This window comes from Dendrobates tinctorius, unplaced genomic scaffold, assembly GCF_039654945.1.
Source record: "Dendrobates tinctorius isolate UK_male_01 unplaced genomic scaffold, ASM3965494v1 ptg000275l, whole genome shotgun sequence".
NCBI lineage: Eukaryota > Metazoa > Chordata > Amphibia > Anura > Dendrobatidae > Dendrobates > Dendrobates tinctorius.
In genome coordinates this window covers 1,372,679-1,396,699 of record NW_027361942.1, presented here as the reverse complement: position 1 = coordinate 1,396,699, position 24,021 = coordinate 1,372,679, and the positions used below count along the sequence as shown (strand labels likewise).

At 43.8% G+C, this 24,021-nt stretch overlaps 1 protein-coding gene across 2 annotated transcripts in view; it reads left to right on the top strand.

The window, feature by feature from the left end:
• Positions 1 to 5,960, top strand: part of DNHD1 (dynein heavy chain domain 1) — a 185,293-nt gene extending 179,333 nt beyond the window's left edge. For both annotated transcript variants that reach the window (XM_073559822.1, XM_073559821.1), the window contains exons 15-16: positions 372 to 1,237; positions 5,563 to 5,960. In XM_073559822.1, the coding sequence (XP_073415923.1) occupies positions 372 to 1,237; positions 5,563 to 5,901 (1,205 nt within the window). In that variant the 3' untranslated portion in view covers positions 5,902 to 5,960. The remainder of the gene's footprint in view (positions 1 to 371; positions 1,238 to 5,562) is intronic.
• The last annotated feature ends 18,061 nt before the right edge of the window (positions 5,961 to 24,021 follow it).

Below are 24,021 nucleotides of genomic sequence, written 5' to 3'. Positions count from 1 at the left end.
GTTCCCTCACCTTCTCTCTGTTTATAGATAGCCTGGATTCTTCTATTTGTTCAGTAGTACAGTGAAGTTCAGATGTTACATTTACTTTCTGAGACAAAGATGTAAAATAACAATTTAAAAGTTCAGCTTCTCAGCATCATTTTTGACCATTTAACGCTTTTCATTCTGTAAAAATCCCATAGCAAATTTGACTTTTCTTTTACTTTTGACATACCCCCAAAATCCTTTTTGTATTGCTTTTTACATCTCTTGCAAGGCTTAATTCATTATCTGCTTTAGACAATCTGATGCATGTCCTGCAGATTCAGAAAAGATGATGGTCCCTCCTGATTTTTGGGGTTTCTTGTCATCTGATTGCTTCTGCTTTTCAGGACCATGGATCCCTGGAGTCACACGGTCGCTGCAGAAGCTGCTTTCTATGAGGGACCCAGCATCTCTGGGCCTCAATGAGGGGCTGAAGACTGTGACCACCAAAATGTATGGGCACAAGGTTCTCTGTGATCTGCTCTCCACTCAGGATGTCTGGATGTCCTGCTCCGGTGTAGATAAAAACCATGGGGGACATTCTTGGTGCTGCTCTTCAGAATGTGGATATACACCCTCCAAACTGGTACATGAAACAATAAGCGAGTGCCTCACTCTTCTCATGGAGCTCGAATATGAGAAGGAGAGGATGCAAAGGGAGATGGACACTCGAGGTGTCTCATTAGGTGGTCAGCAGGGGCCAGAACTAAACCAGATCCACAGCTCTGTTGCCAAAGCAGAAACTACGACCACTAAGTGGCCAATTGAAACTGAGGAGAATCCATCAGCAGTAGTGGCCACTGATGAGCCACCAGTCGGACAGACCAAGCCACGTCCTCTTATCTGTTTCCTTCTTGGCGAGTGGAAGTTGCTGCACACGCTGTTTCGGACAGCCACATGCGAAGCGACAGCTGCCGCTTCTTCCTGCTACTGCAGAAGGTGTCAGGAGCTTAGGAAAGCGCTGTGTGAAGGTCATGTACCGATGTGGTGGAACGTTTACTCCTCTACATCTCCCGTTTCTCTGCAGACCTGGATCAAGGGTTTACACCTGCGCCTAAAACTTCTCTCCACATACATTTCTCAGCCCTCACCTCTCAATGTCAGCTATAACATGAGTGTCTTCCAGCATCCGTATCACCTACTCCACAGCCTCCTGCAGGAACAGGCACTGGAAGACCACCGAGAGCTGGAACACTACCATCTACGGGTGCAGGTATGTGGAAGTACATGAAGTGCTGGAGGAGTCTGTTGGCCAATGTGAAGGTATTTAAATAACTCTGTGCTGATATAATAGAAGTTGCCGTAGCTTAGCCACACCACATAAGAAGGAGGACTGTAGTCTAAACACTGCCATATAAAAAGACTACCTGAGCTTAGCCCCCAGAACCTAAAAGGTATATTGGGACCTGCCCAAGTTTAGCCACTACTCCCTACAGTATCAGATGGACAAACTAAGCTGGGCCATGAGAACCTGTAATGTATAAGGGGGCCTACCTGAATTTAGCCACCGAAGCTGTGGTGGGTGTGGTGGCTATGCTCTGACAAACCCGCTTATAGAGTAGAGTAAGTCATGGCTAGGCGCAGGTAGTCCTTCTTACACAATGTAGGGTGTACAAGAAGGACTACCTGAACTTAGCCACCACTTGCTATACTGTGTAAGGGGGACCGCCTGAGCCTAGTCACCACTTACTATTGTGTATAAGGGGAACATCCAGATCCTAGCCACCACTCCCTACACTGTATAAGATGAGCCACCTGAACCTAGCCACCACTCCCTACACTGTATAAGAAGGACCGCCTGAGCCTAGTCACTACTTATTATACTGTATAAGGGGAACCTCCAGATCCTAGCCACCACTCCCTACACTGTATAAGATGAGCCGCCTGAACCTAGTCACCACTCCCTATACTGTATAAGAAGGACCGCCTGAACCTAGTCACCACTTACTATAGTGTATAAGAAGGACCGCCTGAGCCTAGTCACCACTTATTATACTGTATAAGGGGAACCTCCAGATCCTAGCCACCACTCCCTACACTGTATAAGATGAGCCGCCTGAACCTAGTCACCACTCCCTATACTGTATAAGAAGGACCGCCTGAACCTAGTCACCACTTATTATACTGTATAAGAAGGACCGCCTGAGCCTAGTCACCACTTATTATACTGTATAAGGGGAACCTCCAGATCCTAGCCACCACTCCCTACACTGTATAAGAAGGACCGCCTGAGCCTAGTCACCACTTATTATACTGTATAAGGGGAACCTCCAGATCCTAGCCACCACTCCCTACACTGTATAAGAAGGACCGCCTGAGCCTAGTCACCACTTATTATACTCTATAAGGGGAACCTCCAGATCCTAGCCACCACTCCCTACACTGTATAAGAAGGACCGCCTGAGCCTAGTCACCACTTATTATACTCTATAAGGGGAACCTCCAGATCCTAGCCACCACTCCCTACACTGTATAAGAAGGACCGCCTGAGCCTAGTCACCACTTATTATACTGTATAAGGGGAACATCCAGATCCTAGCCACCACTCCCTACACTGTATAAGATGAGCCGCCTGAACCTAGTCACCACTCCCTATACTGTATAAGAAGGACCGCCTGAACCTAGTCACCTCTTACTATAGTGTATAAGAAGGACCGCCTGAGCCTAGTCACTACTTATTATACTGTATAAGGGGAACCTCCAGATCCTAGCCACCACTCCCTACACTGTATAAGATGAGCCGCCTGAACCTAGTCACCACTCCCTATACTGTATAAGAAGGACCGTCTGAACCTAGTCACCACTTACTATAGTGTATAAGAAGGACCGCCTGAGCCTAGTCACCACTTATTATACTGTATAAGGGGAACATCCAGATCCTAGCCACCACTCCCTACACTGTATAAGATGAGCCGCCTGAATCTAGTCACCACTTACTATAGTGTATAAGAAGGACCGCCTGAACCTAGTCACCACTTACTATAGTGTATAAGAAGGACCGCCTGAGCCTAGTCACCACTTATTATACTGTATAAGGGGAATCTCCAGATCCTAGCCACCACTCCCTACACTGTATAAGATGAGCCGCCTGAACCTAGTCACCACTCCCTATACTGTATAAGAAGGACCGCCTGAACCTAGTCACCACTTACTATAGTGTATAAGAAGGACCGCCTGAGCCTAGTCACCACTTATTATACTGTATAAGGGGAACCTCCAGATCCTAGCCACCACTCCCTACACTGTATAAGATGAGCCGCCTGAACCTAGTCACCACTCCCTATACTGTATAAGAAGGACCGCCTGAACCTAGTCACCACTTATTATACTGTATAAGAAGGACCGCCTGAGCCTAGTCACCACTTATTATACTGTATAAGGGGAACCTCCAGATCCTAGCCACCACTCCCTACACTGTATAAGAAGGACCGCCTGAGCCTAGTCACCACTTATTATACTGTATAAGGGGAACCTCCAGATCCTAGCCACCACTCCCTACACTGTATAAGAAGGACCGCCTGAGCCTAGTCACCACTTATTATACTGTATAAGGGGAACCTCCAGATCCTAGCCACCACTCCCTACACTGTATAAGAAGGACCGCCTGAGCCTAGTCACCACTTATTATACTGTATAAGGGGAACCTCCAGAACCTAGCCACCACTCCCTACACTGTATAAGAAGGACCGCCTGAGCCTAGTCACTACTTACTATACTGTATAAGGGGAACCTCCAGATCCTAGCCACCACTCCCTACACTGTATAAGAAGGACCGCCTGAGCCTAGTCACCACTTACTATACTGTATAAGGGGAACATCCAGATCCTAGCCACCACTCCCTACACTGTATAAGATGAGCCGCCTGAGCCTAGTCACCACTTACTATACTGTATAAGGGGAACATCCAGATCCTAGCCACCACTCCCTACACTGTATAAGATGAGCCGCCTGAACCTAGTCACCACTTACTATAGTGTATAAGAAGGACCGCCTGAACCTAGTCACCACTTACTATAGTGTATAAGAAGGACCGCCTGAGCCTAGTCAACACTTACTATACTGTATATGGGGAACCTCCAGATCCTGGCCACCACTCCCTACACTGTATAAGAATGACCGCCTGAGCCTTGTCACCACTCCCTACACTGTATAAGGGGAACTTCCAGATCCTAGTCACCACTCCCTACACTGTATAAGGACCATTAGAGCCTAGTCATCACTTACTATACTGTATAAGGGGAACCTCCAGATCTTAGCCACCACTCCCTACACTGTATAAGAAGGACCGCCTGAGCCTAGTCACCACTTATTATACTGTATAAGGGGAACCTCCAGAACCTAGCCACCACTCCCTACACTGTATAAGAAGGACCGCCTGAGCCTAGTCACTACTTACTATACTGTATAAGGGGAACCTCCAGATCTTAGCCACCACTCCCTACACTGTATAAGAAGGACCGCCTGAGCCTAGTCACCACTTATTATACTGTATAAGGGGAACCTCCAGATCCTGGCCACCACTCCCTACACTGTATAAGAAGGACCGCCTGAGCCTAGTCACCACTTATTATACTGTATAAGGGGAACCTCCAGAACCTAGCCACCACTCCCTACACTGTATAAGAAGGACCGCCTGAGCCTAGTCACTACTTACTATACTGTATAAGGGGAACCTCCAGATCCTAGCCACCACTCCCTACACTGTATAAGAAGGACCGCCTGAGCCTAGTCACCACTTACTATACTGTATAAGGGGAACATCCAGATCCTAGCCACCACTCCCTACACTGTATAAGATGAGCCGCCTGAGCCTAGTCACCACTTACTATACTGTATAAGGGGAACATCCAGATCCTAGCCACCACTCCCTACACTGTATAAGATGAGCCGCCTGAACCTAGTCACCACTTACTATAGTGTATAAGAAGGACCGCCTGAGCCTAGTCAACACTTACTATACTGTATATGGGGAACCTCCAGATCCTGGCCACCACTCCCTACACTGTATAAGAATGACCGCCTGAGCCTAGTCACCACTCCCTACACTGTATAAGGGGAACTTCCAGATCCTAGTCACCACTCCCTACACTGTATAAGGACCATTAGAGCCTAGTCATCACTTACTATACTGTATAAGGGGAACCTCCAGATCTTAGCCACCACTCCCTACACTGTATAAGAAGGACCGCCTGAGCCTAGTCACCACTTATTATACTGTATAAGGGGAACCTCCAGATCCTGGCCACCACTCCCTACACTGTATAAGAAGGACCGCCTGAGCCTAGTCACCACTTACTATATTGTATAAGGGGAACCTCCAGATCCTAGCCACCACTCTCTACACTGTATAAGGGTCACCGTTGAGCTTAATCACTGATCTCTATACTGATTATGGAGATCTGTCTTAACCCAACCATAGTCTCTCAGGAACACCATCACATACTCTTGTACTCGGAGCACTCCCGTACCCTGTACACACTGCTTATGTCTTCCTAACCTACAGACGAGTGTGACATTGTCCTGTCTTGTGATCGGCAGGTGTCTGGTAGAACGTTGCCCTTACAGCAGCCGGTGGGAGTCTCTCTGGTTGGGATACATCTGCGTCATGCACTCTGGGACACTCGTCTGAATTTGCTACAAGAGACTCTGTCCCTAGAACTCTGTGCCCTTCCTGTGGTACACGTCTCTGCAGCGCCAGGAACCAGCGATGATGAACATGGCAGCCATACCCAGTACTTTTGCCCTCTGTATACTCAGGGAGACGGCGAGGGCCACAAGCAGCATAAGGAGAGACCCCTGTTGTTCCTCCCGCTTCCCACTAATGTTTCTTCCTGTGTATGGAGCCAGCGCAGGGTGCACGCCGTAAGCTTCCTGTGACATGATGATTACATCACTGAGAGCAAAAATAAATCATGAAATGCTGAACAACGATCAAAGATGATGGGATGGAAGGGATGAAGTACTGTGTAATGTTAATGGAGGGACACTGTCAGGAGGTTACCGTGACAGAGAGGAGCTATAAGAGCGCAGTGTTTGATTTCTCTTCCTCCTGCACTGATTAGAAGCACTTCACATTCATATTAGACAGTGCAAGTTTCTTATAGCAGTGCAGAGGTTAATCTGCTCAGTTGAAAGCTCATGGAATCTTTCCTGCATTAAGTCTCTCAGCTGTTCACTGTTAGCCACTCCCATCTCCTATATAATCTGGGCCCTGGCTAGCACTCATTGTCAGAGATAGCTGATGCTGCATGGCTGGAGGTTGTTGGTTGTTATTTGAGAAGACATTTCGTGCATTTATCTCTGACTGTTTCTTGGTTTTGAGTGTGTGATAATTCCCTTTCTTTGGGTTTTCCCTGTCCTCCACTCCCCGGTGCACTCCTCTGTTGTCTGGAGTATATTTGTAGTTTGATATTTTCCTTTATCCCTGTTCGTATTGCCATGTTTGGTTGGTGTATTACAGTACACTGCTACTCCCCTCTTCCCTGGGTGGGGGCATGGTACAGACTGAGGGTGGATTCAGTAGCTAAGGCAAAGTACACGGCCCTTGCTTCTTCACTATCAGAAGTAACCCGGGGAACAGCTAGGGTGTCCCTAGTATTAAGGACAAGGAAGGAGCCTCTGTTCCGGGACACCCAACAACAGTCGTGATAGACACATGGAGCTCAGCATACAGTACAACAGAAAAGAAATAAAAATGAATAGAGAAATTGCAGTTTTTAACCAGTCCATAAAAAAATGATCAAGGGTCAGTGTGAGCAGCTCAGCTTGGAAAAACAATGCAGCAGAGCAACTGGATGCATGTGGACCAGCGAGGGTCAGTAGAGCGGTTACACAGCTGGATGCAGCAGAGCCAAATGTGCCAACAGTTCTACAGTGCACGAGTGTGAACAGCAACCAAAAGCAGGAGCGCACAAAGTATCCTCAATGCGCTATAGAAATTCCTCAGTACCTACATTCATTGCCACAACGTTCGTTTTGGCTATTACCTCTTATGAGTTTGCCTGTTTTGAGGGGTTGGATCATTTAAATTTCGAAGAAACAGCTCCATGTGGATGCTTGAAAAAGGGACAACCCTGACACATCACAGGAAGAGATGCCCCTTCTAGGTTTAGCATCCATGTCACTGTGAATATTAAGCCACTTTATTTTATCAGACTTGTAGACATGACGTGTGGCACTGACTACTATGCTGGTGTGACAGGTTCTCCTCCTCACAGACTGCACAGCTCTCCAGTCCTAAATTGGCCGCTGGTGGAGGAGCGTGTAGAATCAAAGAATGGTAGAGTTGGAAGGGACCTCCTGGGCCATCTGGTCCAACTCCCTGCTCAAAGCAGGATTTGCTAAATCATCCCAGACAGATGTCTGTCCAGCCTCTGTGTGAAGACTTCCATTGAAGGAGAACTCGCCACCTCTCGTGCCAGCCTGTTCCACTCATTGATCACCCTCACTGTCACCCATCTAATATCTAATCTGTGTCTCCTCCCATTCAGTTTCATCCCATTGCTTCTAGTCTTTCCTTGTGCAAATGAGAATAAAGTTGATCCTTCTACAATGTGACAGTCCTTGAGATATTTGTAGACAGCTATTAAGTCTCCTCTCAGTTTTCTCTTCTGCAAGCTAAACATTCCCAAATCCTGCAACCTTTCCTCATAAGACAGGGTTTGCAGACCGGTCACCATTCTGGTTGCTCTTTTCTGAACTTGCTTCAGTTTGTTGATGTCTTTTTTAAAATGTGGTGCCCAAAACTGGACACAATATTCCAGATGAGGTCTGACCAAAGAGGAGTAGAGGAAAATAATGACTTCACGTGATCTAGACTGTATGCTTCTGTTAATACATCCCAGAATTGCATTTGCCTTTTTTGCTGCTGCATCACACTGTTGGCTCATGTTCAGTATGTGATCTATTAGTTTAGAATATAGCTAGGATAAAACAGTGCTCGTGCAAACCAGTGCTCGGTTAAAAAATGGTTTGGTCTCTCCATTAAAGACGGATATTCAATCCCAGCAGCAATTCCAGTGTAATTTGCCAGGAATAGAGACCAAACAAAGGAGCAATGGGGGTAGGGGTATGGGGTGGTCCAAAAAGGACTCCTTTTTGGCAGTGACATGGACAGTCACACCTCATTATAGGCACCTAGCCACTGCAGGGCCTGTTCTATGATGGACTCTTCTAGTACTCTATGCCTTGCTGGCATCTGATTGATCTAACTCCCCTGATGAATCCCCATTATTGGGGAAGAAACGCGTAGGGAGAATTTAACCCCATATCATTGGCGGTGTCCTTATTAGGGTCCACTTGGGGCCTGTCCTTGTTAGGACAGGAGCTTTACAGGGGCACGACAGGGAGCTTAGGGAACCACCCCATACCCCTACCCCCATTGCTCCTCTGGTTGGACCCTATTCCTAGCAAATTACACTGGAATCGCTGCTGGGATTGAATGTCCGTCTTTAATGGTGAGACCAAACCATTTTTTAACTGAGCACTGGTTTGCATGAGCAATTTATATATGTGGTTATTGTGTGTTCTGTCCTCCTTAATTGTTTATTAAAAGTTATGTTTTTTCCTTTTTTTGGGCAACTCTCCAAGCTATATTCTAGTCTTAATCCCTGAGGGTTTCTGTAAAGGTGTTGATTATCTCACATCATAGCTGATTGTGATCTATTAGTATACCCAAGTCTTTTTCACATGTGCTGTTGCTTAGCCCTATTCCTCCAATTCTGTATATGCTTTTTTCATTTTTATTGCCCAGATGTAGTACTTTGCATTTTTCCCTGTTAAAAACCATTCTGTTAGTTGCTGCCCATTGCTCCAATTTATTTACAACTTTTTGAATCCTCTCTCTCTCTCTTCTCTAGTATTAGCTATCCCTCCTAGCTTTGTGTCATCAGCAAATTTAATCAGTTTACCCTCAATTCCTTCATCTAAATCGTTGATAAAGATGTTGAACAATACAGAGCCCTGTGGTACCCCACTTGAGACATTCTTCCAACTGGATGTGCAGCCATTTACAACCACTCTTTGGGTCCGATCACTAAGCCAGTTATGAATCCACCTAACAGTTGCCTTGTCCATTCCATACTTAGCCATTTTTTCAATAAGGATTGTGTGAGATACTTTGTCAAAAACTTTACTGAAGTCAAGATATACTATATCTACAGCATTTCCCTTTTTGAAGATAGGAACAACATTTGCTCTTCTCCAGTCTTCTGGGACTTCTCCTGTTCTCCAAGAATTTTCAAATTATGGAGAGGTTCAAAAATTTCTGCTATCTCCTTCAGTACTCTGGAGTGTAATTCATCTGGACCTGGAGACTTGAATTCATTTAGGTTAGCTAAGTGTTTCCTCACTATCTTTTGTTTATAGATATCCTGGATTCTTTTATTCCCTTAATAGGACAGTGAAGAACAGTTGATGTTACATTTCCTTTCTGAGAGAAAACAGATGCAAAATAGGAATTTAAAAGTTCGGCCTTCTCAACATCCTGTCTTACCATTTCATCATTTTCATCCTGTAAAAATCCTATAGCATCTATGACTTTTCTTTTACTTTTGACATATCCCCAAAATCCTTTATTATTGCTTTTGACATCTCTTGCAAGCCTTAATTCTTTGTCAGCTTTAGTTAATCTGATTCGTGCCCTGCAGGTTCTGCAGACAGCATTATATTCTTCTTTAGATATGCCTCCCGCTTTCCATTTGATAAACACATGCTAAAAAGGAAGAAAGAAATGTTTAAGTTCTGTGTTCATCCATCCTGGTTTCCTTAAATGCTTCCTATTCTTCCCTCTTTTCAGAATTGTTAATGATTGTGCTTTGAGAATCTCATTTTTCAAGATTTCCCATCCTTCCTGGACATTTTTGTCTTTAAGGATATCCAGCCATTGGATCCCTCCAATTCTCTTTCTGAATCCCTTAAAATCTGCCTTTCTGAAATCTAACCTTGAAGTCTGAGTCTTCACATGTCTTCCTCCTCTAGTTATCCAAAATTTTAAAATAGCATGGTCGCTACCTCCTACGGTCCCAGCCACTTTCACCTCCTCAACCATTTCCTGCCTGTTTATAAGGATTAGATCCAAGGTAGCAGTTCCCCTTGTTTTCTCCCTTACCTTTTGGAAGATAAAGTTGTCAGCAAGAGAGAATAAGAATTTCCTTGACCTGTTAGTTTTGCCTGAGAGAGATTCCCAACAAATGTCTGGATAGTTGAAATCTCCCATGACAACTGTGTCATATTTTTGGAGAACTTGGCCATTTGATGCATAAAGAGTTCATCCATATCTCCAGCTTGCACAGGCGGCCTGTAGTAAATGCCTACAATGGTGTCATTTCCATTGTTCCGTCCTTGTATTCTTACCCAGTGTCCACAGAACTCCCAGTCTCTGAAGCTTGGATCTCTGTTACGTTTTTCTAACATACAATGCGACACCTCCTCCTCATTTATCAAGTCTGTTTCTTGCAAATAAGTTGTATCCTTCTAGCCTTGTATTCCAATCATATATACCAAAAAATTCCCATTAATTATGGAATACACTATTAAATCCAACAATTCCAGTATATATTCCAACCAAAAAACTTTTTATCGCTGTTTCCAGCACAAAAGTTCAAAGAGTTTTTTGAAGATAAAAATAATAATTTTTTATTACATCAAGTAAATAAATTACACAATAAGACAGAGCAACTCTCTAAGCAGGCAAGTAACACGGGGGTTAAAACATACCATGGTTGCTCAGAAAAACACAGTACAAAAACTGATTCCCAGCAGGCAATAATTATATACCATTGCCCCACAGATCAAACACACCATGTAACAAAAATTTTAACCATGTAGTGGTATTCGATTCATCAATACTGGCAGGTTAGGCATATGCATATATTAAAGATAGATAACAGTAACCTAAATTGCTTCTAGTGCATAACAAACATCAATGCCTGTATGTAAACTGTGACTAAGGCTACTTTCACGCTTGCGTTTTTTTGCTGTGCGTTCTTTGCGCACACAAACGCATGAAAAAAACGCATAATGCATTTGTGTGTTTTTTTGCGGGTTTTGGTGTGTTTTAAAAAAAAAAAACACATGTTTTTTTGCGCATACGTGCGCATTACAATGCGCACATATGCACACCCATAGACTTTAATGGGTGTTTAGCTCTAAAAAAACGCATTGCGTGCGCATGCGTTTTTTGGGGGTAAGTTGGACGCACAAAAAATGCAACAGGATGCATTTTGTGCGCCCGAGCGCACACTACAAAAAAACGCATGCGCATACAAACACATGTGTATGCTGTTATGAATGGGTAACCGAGGAGGAAAAAAAGACAACAAGCTAAGTCTCAGAAAACCAGAGAAGTTGGTAGCTATGCAGATTGCAGATCCCTGATCTTAACCGCACAACTAGCAGCAGTTGTGGAGCGTTCCTACGATGGTCCTAGACGCCTCGTCACGACCGGAGAACTACATAAGCCTAAAGCAGGAAAAGAGGAAAACCAACTGCCCCAGAGCAGACCCCAAAGGAAAGACAGCCCCCTACATGTATTGACGGTGAAACAAGATGAAAATACAAACAAAGGCAGGAAAATAGGCTGAGCAAACGATGGGGCCTGGCTAACTAAAAAGGACAGAAAAGGAAAGACACTGTCTGCAATCTGCCAAAAGAAACCTACACAAAATATTGTGCAACACTTCTGATAGCAAAATTAACCCTGAAGTCACTAGACTTCTAAACCTATATCTGTTGTGAGCTCATTTTCAGGTTTGCCTCTGGCTTCTGGTGAGGGTTATGGAGCTGGCTGTGCTGACAGAGGAGTAGTGAGTTCTCTATCTGGACTCCCACTGTTGGTGAAGGGAGGCAATGAAGCTGATCTAAATGGCAGAGACCGGCCACCTGAGGAAGAGGACTGCGATTGGACATCAGGAGTTTCTGATTGGATTTAAGGCAGCCGACTTCCTAGTTTCTTGCTGGTGATTTTTCCTGACTGTGGCTCCTGGTTTCCAGCTTGATTCCTGCCTTCTTAAAGCTAAGTTTTCTCTGCTATTGTTCATATGAGTTTTTGTCTGGTTTACTTAGTTTTTGTGTTCAGCCAGCCCTGGCTGGGACTGGGCTGAATCTCCATTTTGTCTCTGATCAGTTGATCTCTTTTGCTCTGTCTTCAGAATATACCTGAGTGCTGATGTAGGGAATTGAAGTCTAGCGACTTGAGGGCCTTTTTCTATCAGACGTGTTGGACATTCTTTTTGGCAGGGTTTTTTGCGTGATTGCAGACAGCAGCTTTTCTTTCCTGTCCTTTCTAGTTAGCGAGGGCCCCATCGTTTGCTCAGCCTATCTTTCTGCCTGTGTTTGTGTTTTCATCTTGTTTCACCGACAATACATGTTGGGGGCTGTCTATTGCTTTGGGGTCTGCTCTGGGGCAGTTTAGATTTTACCTTTCTTTCTTTAGGCTTATTTAGTTCTCTGGCCGTGACGAGGTGTCTAGGACCACCGTAGGCACGCTCCACGGCTACTGCTAGTTGTTGTGGATAGGATCAGGGGTCTGCAATCCACTAGTTGCTTTTTGTTTTTTCATCCTCGGTGACTCATTCATAACATATATCAGCACTCTGAAATATTCTGAGACTGAGCAAAAAAGAGGCCAATCTAATAAGGGACAAAAAGCAGATTGGCAAATACTGATTAATGGGAGTGGAAATTCAGCATAGCCCCAGCAGGGGCAGGCTGATTACACAAAAAACTGAATTGACCAACAAGCACAAGTGTGAACAATAGCAAAAAACAAACTTAACTTGAGAAGACTGGAAGAGAGCTGAAGTCCAGGACCTGAGAAGCAGACAGAATCACCAGCACCTGGATAGGGCGTCGCCTGTCATATCCAGTCTTATACTCCAGAGATCCAATCGTTATCTTCCTCATCAGGTGGCAGATCACTACCACTTAAACCAACAGCACTACCTCCTGTCACCACCAGAGGGAGAGAACGGAAGGGGAATTCTCAACTGGTGGAGCAGAAAGTGAATTCATGACAGTACCCCCCTTGAGGAGGGGTCACCGAACCCTCATCCATGCCACCAGGCTGATCAGGATGGGCCCGGTGAAAAGCACGAACCTATTGGCATGAATATCAGAGGCAGAGACCCAAGAATTATCCTCCTGGCCATAACCCTTCCATTTGATCAAATACTGGAGTCTCCGTCTAACCAAACGAGAATCCAATATTTTCTCTACCTCATATTCCACATTACCTTTAACCAATACAGGGTCAGGAGGTGCCGCCACAGGAACTACTGGCTCAACAAACCTCTTCAACAGTGACTAGTGAAATACGTTATGGATTTTGAACGTAACTGGAAGAGCCAATCGAAAAGAAACAGGATTAAGAATCTCCCAAATCTTATAAGGTCCAATAAATCTTGGCTTAAATTTTGGAGATGCAATTTTCATAGGAATATTCTTAGACGACAGGCAAACCATATCACCCACTTTAAACCGGGGACCAATGGTCCTATGCCGGTTGGAAAAACGCTGGGCCTTTTCCTGAGAGAGTGACAATTTATCCACCACTTGGTCCCATATCTGCTGCATTCTCACAACCACAGTGTCCACACCTGGGCAGGACGACGATTCCACTTGCCCTGAAGAGAATCGAGGATGAAACCCAAAATTACAGAAAAAGGTGACATCAGAGTGGCAGAACTAGCTCTATTGTTCAGCTTTTTTTTTTCTTTTTTTTTTTGATAGCGGGGGTCTATTATACCAATACCGGTCAAAAGTATATATAGCAAGTTGGTTTGGATATATTACAAAGAATATTAAAACTTAACTTTTAATCACATGTTTAAAACCTATATAGTGAAAATTATGGTGCCAAAACATAATAGTGCCTGTGCAAAAAGTGCCAATAAAACCAAATTATAATGAGACGCCTTATTTTCTCCAAATACTGAGCGGATTATTTCTCTTTTTATTGTCTATATGTGGCCCGGTATTAATATTCCAGATACATTAGCCATATACCATCTCAACATATATAACGACACTTTTTTTGTTCTTACAGTATCCAATTTAGGAAGCTATTACGTTTCCTGCTTCCATTTCAAACCTTAAGAACAGTTGTAGAGACAAGGCGAATCAATAAGGAGAAAATTATTTCTCCAACTCCAATATATCTATATTATAGCCGCATATTTTACAGGTCAAAATGAATGATACAAAGCAGCTATGGAGTCCAGTGTAATATATTACCCTATGTTCCACAATATTACTGCCTATTAAATACTCTCATGGTGCAATAATAATATGACATTATACTCATCTCATGTGTATTAGTCCTATACACCGATGCCTGTATATGCGCTCTTGTAAGGGGGCCCCCACTCTCAGCATATCCTAATGCCCGCACTCATCTGGGCGGCCTTTTTCATACACCGTTCTCCCAACGCGTTTCATCTATTCAGGACTCATCAGGGGAGTTTATGGAGTTCAATTAGACACATAGCGCGCAGATATCACTTCTCCTTTATAATAACTGAGCACCACATGGTAACCTATCAGTTTCCGGACGCCGGGTACCGTACTTCCGGTCCCTCCATGTGCAATGGACCGTCGCCGTCTGCATGCCCCACTTCCTGGGCTCGGCTTAGGGCCATACGCGTCACATCCGGTCCCGGGGATACAGCGTCATCCCAGCGTCGCTCATAAGACCCATAGTGTCATGACAACCTGACGCTGCACCTCCTCACCTGGTCGCATTTCTGCCATATGTCTTACGTATAGTATTAGTGCAGCTTATCTCCACAATACTGATTGAACGGGGTGAGAATGGACGCCTTCTAACAAAAACATATAGAAAACCTACATCTTCTAATTCACTTTTGAGATGGGAATCTAACCATCCAGTTCCTTTGAAAAAAGGCATCCCTAAAGGGCAGTACCTTCGAATGAGAAGGAATTGTTCAGATCGAGATACCTATAAGTTGCAAGCTGATGATTTGAGATCACCTTTCCTAGAACGGGGGTACCCGGATGGGATCTTAAGGAATGCATACAGGACATCTCTGGCTAGGGATAGAAAAGATCTACTCATCCCTTCACAGAAAACTAGGGATGAAGGTACTATAAGATTCATCACTAAATATTGTAATGGAGCCAAAGACTTAAAAGAAATAATAAATCGACACTGGCCGATTCTGTGTATGGATCAGGATCTCACGAGAATCATTCCTAGTCACCCACAGATTACATATAAAAAGGGCCGTTCGTTGAAAGATAGGTTGGTCCGTAGCCATTTTGCCCCAAAAAGTGCTGACAGCGCCACATGGCTAGGCACCCAACCAAAAGGATGCTTTAAATGTGGTTGCTGCAAATACTGTATGTCGATTGGAAAAAACAACGAATTCTGCAGCAATATCACAAGAAAAATATACCCCATTCAGCAATTCATTAACTGCAGATCTGTAGGGGTTATATATAAGATGACGTGCAGATGTGGTCTAGAATATGTCGGCAAGACAAGGAGGGAACTCAGGGTAAGGGTAGGAGAGCATCATAGGGATACCATCAATAAACGCGATACTCCAGTAGCCAATCATATTAATCAGATTCATAAGGGAGATCTAAAGATGGCTAGCTTTATAGGTATCGAAAAGGTATCCAGAAATCAGAGAGGGGGTGATTGGGACAAATACATCCTCCAAAGAGAAACGTATTGGATTTTTACCCTACAAACAGTGTACCCTAATGGACTAAACGATACACTCTCCTTTTCTTCCTTCTTGTAGGGAGAGAACAACAGGGTGAGTTATACTAGGGAGAGCCGCCGTTGAGTGGGGGCGCCACTTGCGCAGGATTTTAGGGTGCCAACCTCCGCGTGAGGTAGGGAGTAGTTAGTGAGGGATCATTAGGGAGAGACCTAGTGAGCACCCTTTCTATTTTTCTATTTTTCTATAAGTAAGAAGATCCGTGGTGTCCCTAATTAGCATTCAACAACATACTAGATGATTATATGACCTATATTTTACATCATACCAGATGATTATATGACCCCCATATATGATTCCCATTTATTATATTTTTTCGGGGTGTGATTTGCTGTAGACACGTTCCTTTTGTCCTTTTTCTATTGTAAATGTGAACGAAAAATTTGGTTATGGAATCCATGCAAGGTGTCCATTATTGGGGTATTCAGCAAAATAATAAACAAGCCTGAATAAAATTACTTAAAACCTGGATGCAGCCGTTTTTAGTATTGTGGAGATAAGCTGCACTAATACTATATGTAAGACATATGGCAGAAATGCGACCAGGTGAGGAGGTGCAGCGTCAGGTTGTCATGACACTATGGGTCTTATGAGCGATGCTGGGATGACGCTGTATCCCCGGGACCGGATGTGACGCGTATGGCCCTAAGCCGAGCCCAGGAAGTGGGGCATGCAGACGGCGACGGTCCATTGCACATGGAGGGACCGGAAGTACGGTACCCGGCGTCCGGAAACTGATAGGTTACCATGTGGTGCTCAGTTATTATAAAGTAAGGAGAAGTGATATCTGCGCGCTATGTGTCTAATTGAACTCCATAAACTCCCCTGATGAGTCCTGAATAGATGAAACGCGTTGGGAGAACGGTGTATGAAAAAGGCCGCCCAGATGAATGCGGGCATTAGGATATGCTGAGAGTGGGGGCCCCCTTACAAGAGCGCATATACAGGCATCGGTGTATAGGACTAATACACATGAGATGAGTATAATGTCATATTATTATTGCACCATGAGAGTATTTAATAGGCAGTAATATTGTGGAACATAGGGTAATATATTACACTGGACTCCATAGCTGCTTTGTATCATTCATTTTGACCTGTAAAATATGCGGCTATAATATAGATATATTGGAGTTGGAGAAATAATTTTCTCCTTATTGATTCGCCTTGTCTCTACAACTGTTCTTAAGGTTTGAAATGGAAGCAGGAAACGTAATAGCTTCCTAAATTGGATACTGTAAGAACAAAAAAAGTGTCGTTATATATGTTGAGATGGTATATGGCTAATGTATCTGGAATATTAATACCGGGCCACATATAGACAATAAAAAGAGAAATAATCCGCTCAGTATTTGGAGAAAATAAGGCGTCTCATAATTTGGTTTTATTGGCACTTTTTGCACAGGCACTATTATGTTTTGGCACCATAATTTTCACTATATAGGTTTTAAACATGTGATTAAAAGTTAAGTTTTAATATTCTTTGTAATATATCCAAACCAACTTGCTATATATACTCTATTGTTCAGCGCAAATTCGGCCAAGGGCAAAAATGAGACCCAATCATCTTGATCAGCAGATATAAAACATCTTAAATAAGACTCCAGGGTCTGGTTTGTTCTCTCAGTCTGCCCATTGGTCTGGGGATGAAACGCGGAGAAGGATAACTGAATTCCCAGCTTGGAACAGAAAGTCCTCCAGAATCTGGAAACAAACTGGACCCCTCTATCGGACACAATGTTCTCAGGAATCCCGTGTAACCGAACCACCTGTTGTAAAAACAAGGGCACCAACTCAGCAGAAGATGGCAACTTTGGGAGTGGTACAAGATGGACCATCTTCGAAAATCTATCACAAATCACCCAGATAAGTCATTCTCTGAGAGACAGGAAGATCAGAAATAAAATCCATTGAGATATGGGTCCATGGCCTCTTGGGCACCGGCAGGGGCATCAGCAACCCACTAGAACGAGAACAGGGTTTAGACCGAGAACAAGTCCCACAGGACTGTACAAAATACCTGACATCACGAGATAAGGCAGGCCACCAAAACAACCGACTCACCAAATCTCTGGTAACAAAAATACCTAGATGACCAGACAATGCAGAGCAATGAACTTCAGACATCACTCTCTTTCTCCACTGGTCAGGAACATACAATCTTCCCATAGGGCAACGTTCAGGTTTATCCTCCTGAAATTCCTCCAGGGCGCGTCTCAAATCGGGCGAAATGACAGAAAGAACTACCCCCTCACCTAGGATGGTAGTAGGCTCAGTCACATTAAGAGAATCAGCAAAGAAACTCCTGGAAAGGGCGTCTGCCTTAACATTCTTAGTGCCCGGAAGAAAAGAGACCACAAAATTAAAACGCGTGAAAAACAAGGCCCATCTAGCCTGTCTAGGATTCAAGCGTTTGGCCGACTCCAGATAAATCAGATTCTTGTGATCGGTGAGGACCACAAATTGATGTCTAGCTCCCTCCAGCCAATGTCTCCATTCCTCAAATGCCCACTTCATGGCCAACAATTCCCGATTCCCCACGTCATAGTTGCGTTCAGATGGGGAAAACGTTCAAGAAAAGAAGGCACAGGTATTCATCTTAGAAGTCACAGGGTCTTTTTGGGACAACACAGCTCCTGCACCAATCTCAGAAACGTCCACCTCCACTTGAAATGGAAGTGAGACATCAGGTTGCCGTAAAACTGGAGCTGAAGTAAATCTCCGCTTAAGCTCCTGAAATGCTGAGACAGCCTCAGGAGACCAATTCAGCACATCAGCGCCCTTCTTGGTCAGATCAGTCAGTTGTTTGACAATACTAGAAAAGTTGCCTATAAATTTACGATAGAAATTAGAAAAACCCAAAAACTTCTGGAGGGCCTTCAAAGAAGTAGGCTGAACCCAATCATAAACAGCCTGTACCTTGGCCGGGTCCATTTCAATAGTCGATGGAGACAAGATAAATCCCAAAAATGAAATCCTCTGTACACCAAAGAGGCATTTCGATCCCTTAACAAACAGGGAATTCTCCCTCAAAATCCGGAACACAGTCCGGACATGTTCCACATGGGAATCCCAATCACTAGAAAAGATCAAAATATCATCCAGATAGATGATCAAAAACTTATCCACAAAGTCTTGGAAAATATCATTCATAAAGGATTGGAAGACAGAAGGGGAATTAGTGAGCCCAAAAGGCATCACCAGGTACTCAAAATGTCCCTCCGGAGTATTAAACGCCGTCTTCCATTCATCCCCGTGTTTGATGCGAATAAGATTATACGCCCCCCTGACCCCCTGAGGTCAAGCTTAGTAAACCAGCAGGCACTCAACTCTGGAGAATAGATCAGACATCAGAGGTAACGGGTACTGATATTTAACAGTCATCTTGTTAAGGGAACGATAATCAATACACGGTCTTAATGAACCATCTTTCTTGGCCACCTAAAAAAAAACAGCGCCTAACGGTGACGAGGATGGTCTAATATGACCCTTCTCCAACGACTCCTTAAAATAGGATCGCATAGCATCATGTTCAGCTACAGATAAGTTGAAAAGCCGACCCTTGGGAAATTTACACCCAGGAATCAACTCAATTGCACAGTCATAACTCCTATGAGGAGGCAAAGACGCAGACTTACTCTCACTAAATACATCAGAGAATTCAGCCAGATAATCAGGAATATCATGAGACTGAGGAGAGGTGGAGAAAACAGGAGCGTCCTTAAGAACACACTGACAACCCCAACTCACCACAGACCCAGATTTCCAATCCAAAACTGGGTTATGAGTTTGCAACCAGGGGAAACCCAGAACAATGGTATCATGCAAATTATGCAGCACCAAAAATTTACAATTTTCTTGGTTGTCTGGGGCGACCCGCATTATCACCTGGGTCCAAAACTGAGGTTTATTCTTCGCCAAAGGAGTAGCATCAATACCCCTCAAAGGAATAGGCGTCCGCAGATGTGTCATAGGAAAACCACAACGTTTAGCAAAATCCAAGTCCATTAGATTCAAGGCCGCTCCTGAATCCACAAAAGCCTTAGTGGAAAATGTGGATAAGGAGCAGATCAGAGTAATTGCCAAAAGAAACTTAGGTTGTACACTGCCCACAGCAAATGTGTGTGAAAAACGTTACTCTCGTTTAGGGCAGACAGAAATAGCATGAGAGGCATCTCCACAGAAAAAACACAGCTTATTACGCCTTCTAAACTCCTGACGTTGCGCCCTAGAAAAAACCCCGTCACATTGCATAGGTTCAGACATTTGTTCAAAAGGTGGCAGCGCCTCCCGTGTAGATTTACGTTCACGTAAACGCCCATCAACTTGAATGGCTAATGACATAGAGCCATCCAGACCAGAGGGAACAGGAAATCCCACCATAACATCTTTTACGGTCTCTGATAAACCCTTCCGAAAGAGAGCTGCCAATGCACTATCATTCCATGTAGTAAGGACCGCCCACTTTCGGATTTTTTGACATTACAACTCTGCAGGATCCTGACCCTGGTTTAATATCAACAGGGTTCTCTCAGCTTGATCAACAGCATTAGGTTCATCATATAACAACCCCAAGGCCTGAAAAAATGCATCCACATTAGTCAGAATAGGATTTTCAGGTGTTAGAGAAAAAGCCCAATCTTGGGGATCGCCGCGCAGCAAGGAGATGACAATTTTAACCTGTTGCACAGAGCTCCCCAATGAGTTAGGCTTCAAAGCAAGAAATAATTTACAATTATTCTTAAAATTCAGAAATTTAGACCGATCCCCAGAAAACACATCAGGAGTAGGAATCTTGGATTCAGCAGCATGTGACTGAATGAGGTAGGTGGAAATTCCCTGCACTTCAGCAGCAAGTTGCTCCACACGATCAGACTGTTGCTTAATCTCCATTAGGAAAAAGAAAAAAAAAATCCTCCTACGGCCCCAGAGAAAAAGGAAAAAATACATAATAAAAAAAATAAAAAATTCTGACACTTTTTTTTTCCTTTTTTTTTTCTCTTCTTTCTCTATCAATTCTTTCCTGCTTTTGAGTACCCTAGAATCTGCGGTATGGCTGGTGATTCTGTTATGAATGGGTCACCGTAGGAGGCAAAAACAGAAATGCTAGCTAAGTCCAGAAAACCAGAGAAGTTGGCAGCTATCGGGTAAGTCGGATGCACAAAAAATGCAACAGGATGCATTTTGTGCACCCGAGCGCACACTACAAAAAAGCGCATGCGCATACAAACGCATGTGTATGCTGTTATGAATGGGTAACCGAGGAGGAAAAAAAGACAACAAGCTAAGTCTCAGAAAACCAGAGAAGTTGGTAACTATGCAGATTGCAGATCCCTGATCTTAACCGCACAACTAGCAGCAGTTGTGGAGCGTTCCTTCTATGGTCCTAGATGCCTCGTCACAACCGGAGAACTACATAAGCCTAAAGCAGGAAAAGAGGAAAACTAACTGCCCCAGAGCAGACCCCAAAGGAAAGACAGCCCCCCACATGTATTGACGGTGAAATAAGATGAAAATACAAACAAAGGCAGGAAAATAGGCTGAGCAAACGATGGGGCCCGGCTAACTAAAAAGGACAGGAAAGGAAAGACACTGTCTGCAATCTGCCAAAAAAACCTACAAAAAAATATTGTGCAACACTTCTGATAGCAAAATTAACCCTGAAGTCGCTAGACTTCTAAACCTACATCAGCACTCTGAAATATTCTGAGACAGAGCAAAAAAGAGGCCAATCTAATAAGGGACAAAAAGCAGATTGGCAAATACTGATTAATGGGAGTGGAAATTCAGCATAGCCCCAGCAGGGGCAGGCTGATTACACAACAAACTGAATTGACCAACAAGCGCAAGTGTGAACAATAGCAAAAAACAAACTTAACTTGAGAAGACTGGAAGAGAGCTGAAGTCCAGGACCTGAGAAGCATACTGAATCACAAGCACCCGGATAGTGCGTCGGCTGTCTTATATCCAGTCTGATACTCCAGAGATCCAATCATTATGTTCCTCATCAGGTGACAGATCACTACCACTTAAACCAACCGCACTACCTCCTGTCACCACCAGAGGGAGAACGGAAGGGGAACGCTCAACTGGTGGAGCAGAATGTGAGTTCATGACAGTATGCGCACCTATGCGCACCCATGTAAAAGATATGGGAAAAAACGCATGCTTTTTTTGCGCTAAAAAACAGCGCAAAAAAAACGCAAGTGTGAAACCAGCCTAATACTTACATCTAACTGTGAATAGTAATGTCCCCCTGGCCTGCCGCCTCAGTGCGCGTTTCACCGCTTCTTCATCAGGAGGCGTGGCCAAAATCAGCTCCAGTTTTGAATTGAATACCACTATATGGTTAAAATAATTTTTGTTACATGGTGAGTTTGATCTGTGGGGCAATGGTATATAATTGTTATTGCCTGCTGGGAATCAGTTTCTGTACTGTGTTTTTCTGAGCTACCATGGTATGAGTTAACCCCCGTGTTACTTGCCTGCTTAGAGAGTTGCTCTGTCTTATTGTGTAATTTAATTATTTGATGTAATAAAAAAACAACTTATTTTGTATCTTCAAAATACTCTTTGAACTTTTCTGCTGGAAATAGCAATAAAACGTTTTTTGGTTGGATTGTGCTCCAATCATGTGTATCGTCCCACCGAGTCTCAGTGATTCCAATGACATCATATTTCTTTTCCTGTGTTAGTAGTTCCAATTCTCCTTGTTTGTTGCCCATGCTTTGTGCATTAGTATAGAAACATTTTAGTTTGTGATTGGTTTCTCTTTCTCCAATATTTTTATTAATTAGATTCTTTCGTCTTTGTTCTTCCTTTCCACTTCTAATAGCAGAGTTCTCAATAGCATTTGTCAGGTGTATGGCTTTTTCTGGCCTTTTGCTTCCCTTCCCATGTTGTTCTAGTCTCATCAGTCTCTTCCTATAGGAAACCTCACATGGGAAAGCGGCTTCTCTATGTGGAGAGTGATGAGCGGGTCAGGTCACATGTTCCTCCACCGGCGGCCATTGTAGGGTTGGAGAGCTGTGCAGTCTGTGAGGAGGAGAACCTATCACACCGGTGTAATAGTGACACAAATCATGTCATCAACGCGTGAGAAATTGGCCAATGCCGGTACTGTTGCTGCAAATCCCCACCATTGGAGGAGAGGAAAATGGGTTTATGTTGGCAGGATCCAATCCTTCTATCAAGCAGTGTCATCTGGACGGTCATTTTTACAAGGCTTGGAGAACACTATGTCCTTCCACCTCGCCTGGGAGAATGCCAGTGGTTAATAAGTGAGGTCATGTGGGTCTCATTAAAGGGACCCGTCTCAGTTGTGAATATGGGCATACAGGTGAGATTAGTTATACCTGTCTACTTAAGGCAAAGGTCGTCTTTTATACCTTCGCTCTTCCAGGCTATGGGCACTCGCTGCCTGGAAGATAAAATAAAATGCAAACAGAAATTAAACTGCCCAATTAATCCATAAAAATATTTCAGCTTTAATCGGTAAAGTACAATAAACCATACCGTTAAAAGCTGGAATAAAAGGGGAACATTTTACCAGAGACAGAAGTATTAATCAATCATAGATACATCCGAATAAAGACAGTACGACCCAGATCTTCATATTAATATCTGTATACCCAAGTGAGGAGAGCACAAAATTCATGTAAAAATACAGAAATAGAAGGTGAAATAAGCAGGCAATGATCAGATGCTGGAGCGCCACCCGGTGGTTATAGGTGACAGTGTCATCCTAAGTGAAAATAATGTCCTGAGAAATCCTTCTGGGTCAGATATATATATATGAGCAGGGCTGCCACTAGGAATTTCGGGGCCCCATACTGGCAAAATTTTTGGGGCCCCCTTGAGACTCCGCCCGGGCTCCACCCCAGCCCCGCCTCCACCCCTCGAACTCTCCACAGCCCCACCACTCTCTCTTGGAAAAACTCCTTCTTACCAATCACACTTTAACAGTTCCCATCTCCAGATCACACACATAGCCGGCAGCTCTTGTTTTGGCCAAAAAAGATTTTTTTTAAATCTGCCACCATGAAAAGGTAGACTCTTTTGGCTGAGCTCTACTCTACGCTAACCTATTAAACATTTGCTAAAATATTCAATACAATCTAGATATATTTTTTATTTAATTTTCAATTTTTAAAATGACCAATATCACATCCAAAAGGGATAAATACCACCACACCATGACCAGACACCATATTACCACCACATGGTGACCAATAATACCACATACAAGGAT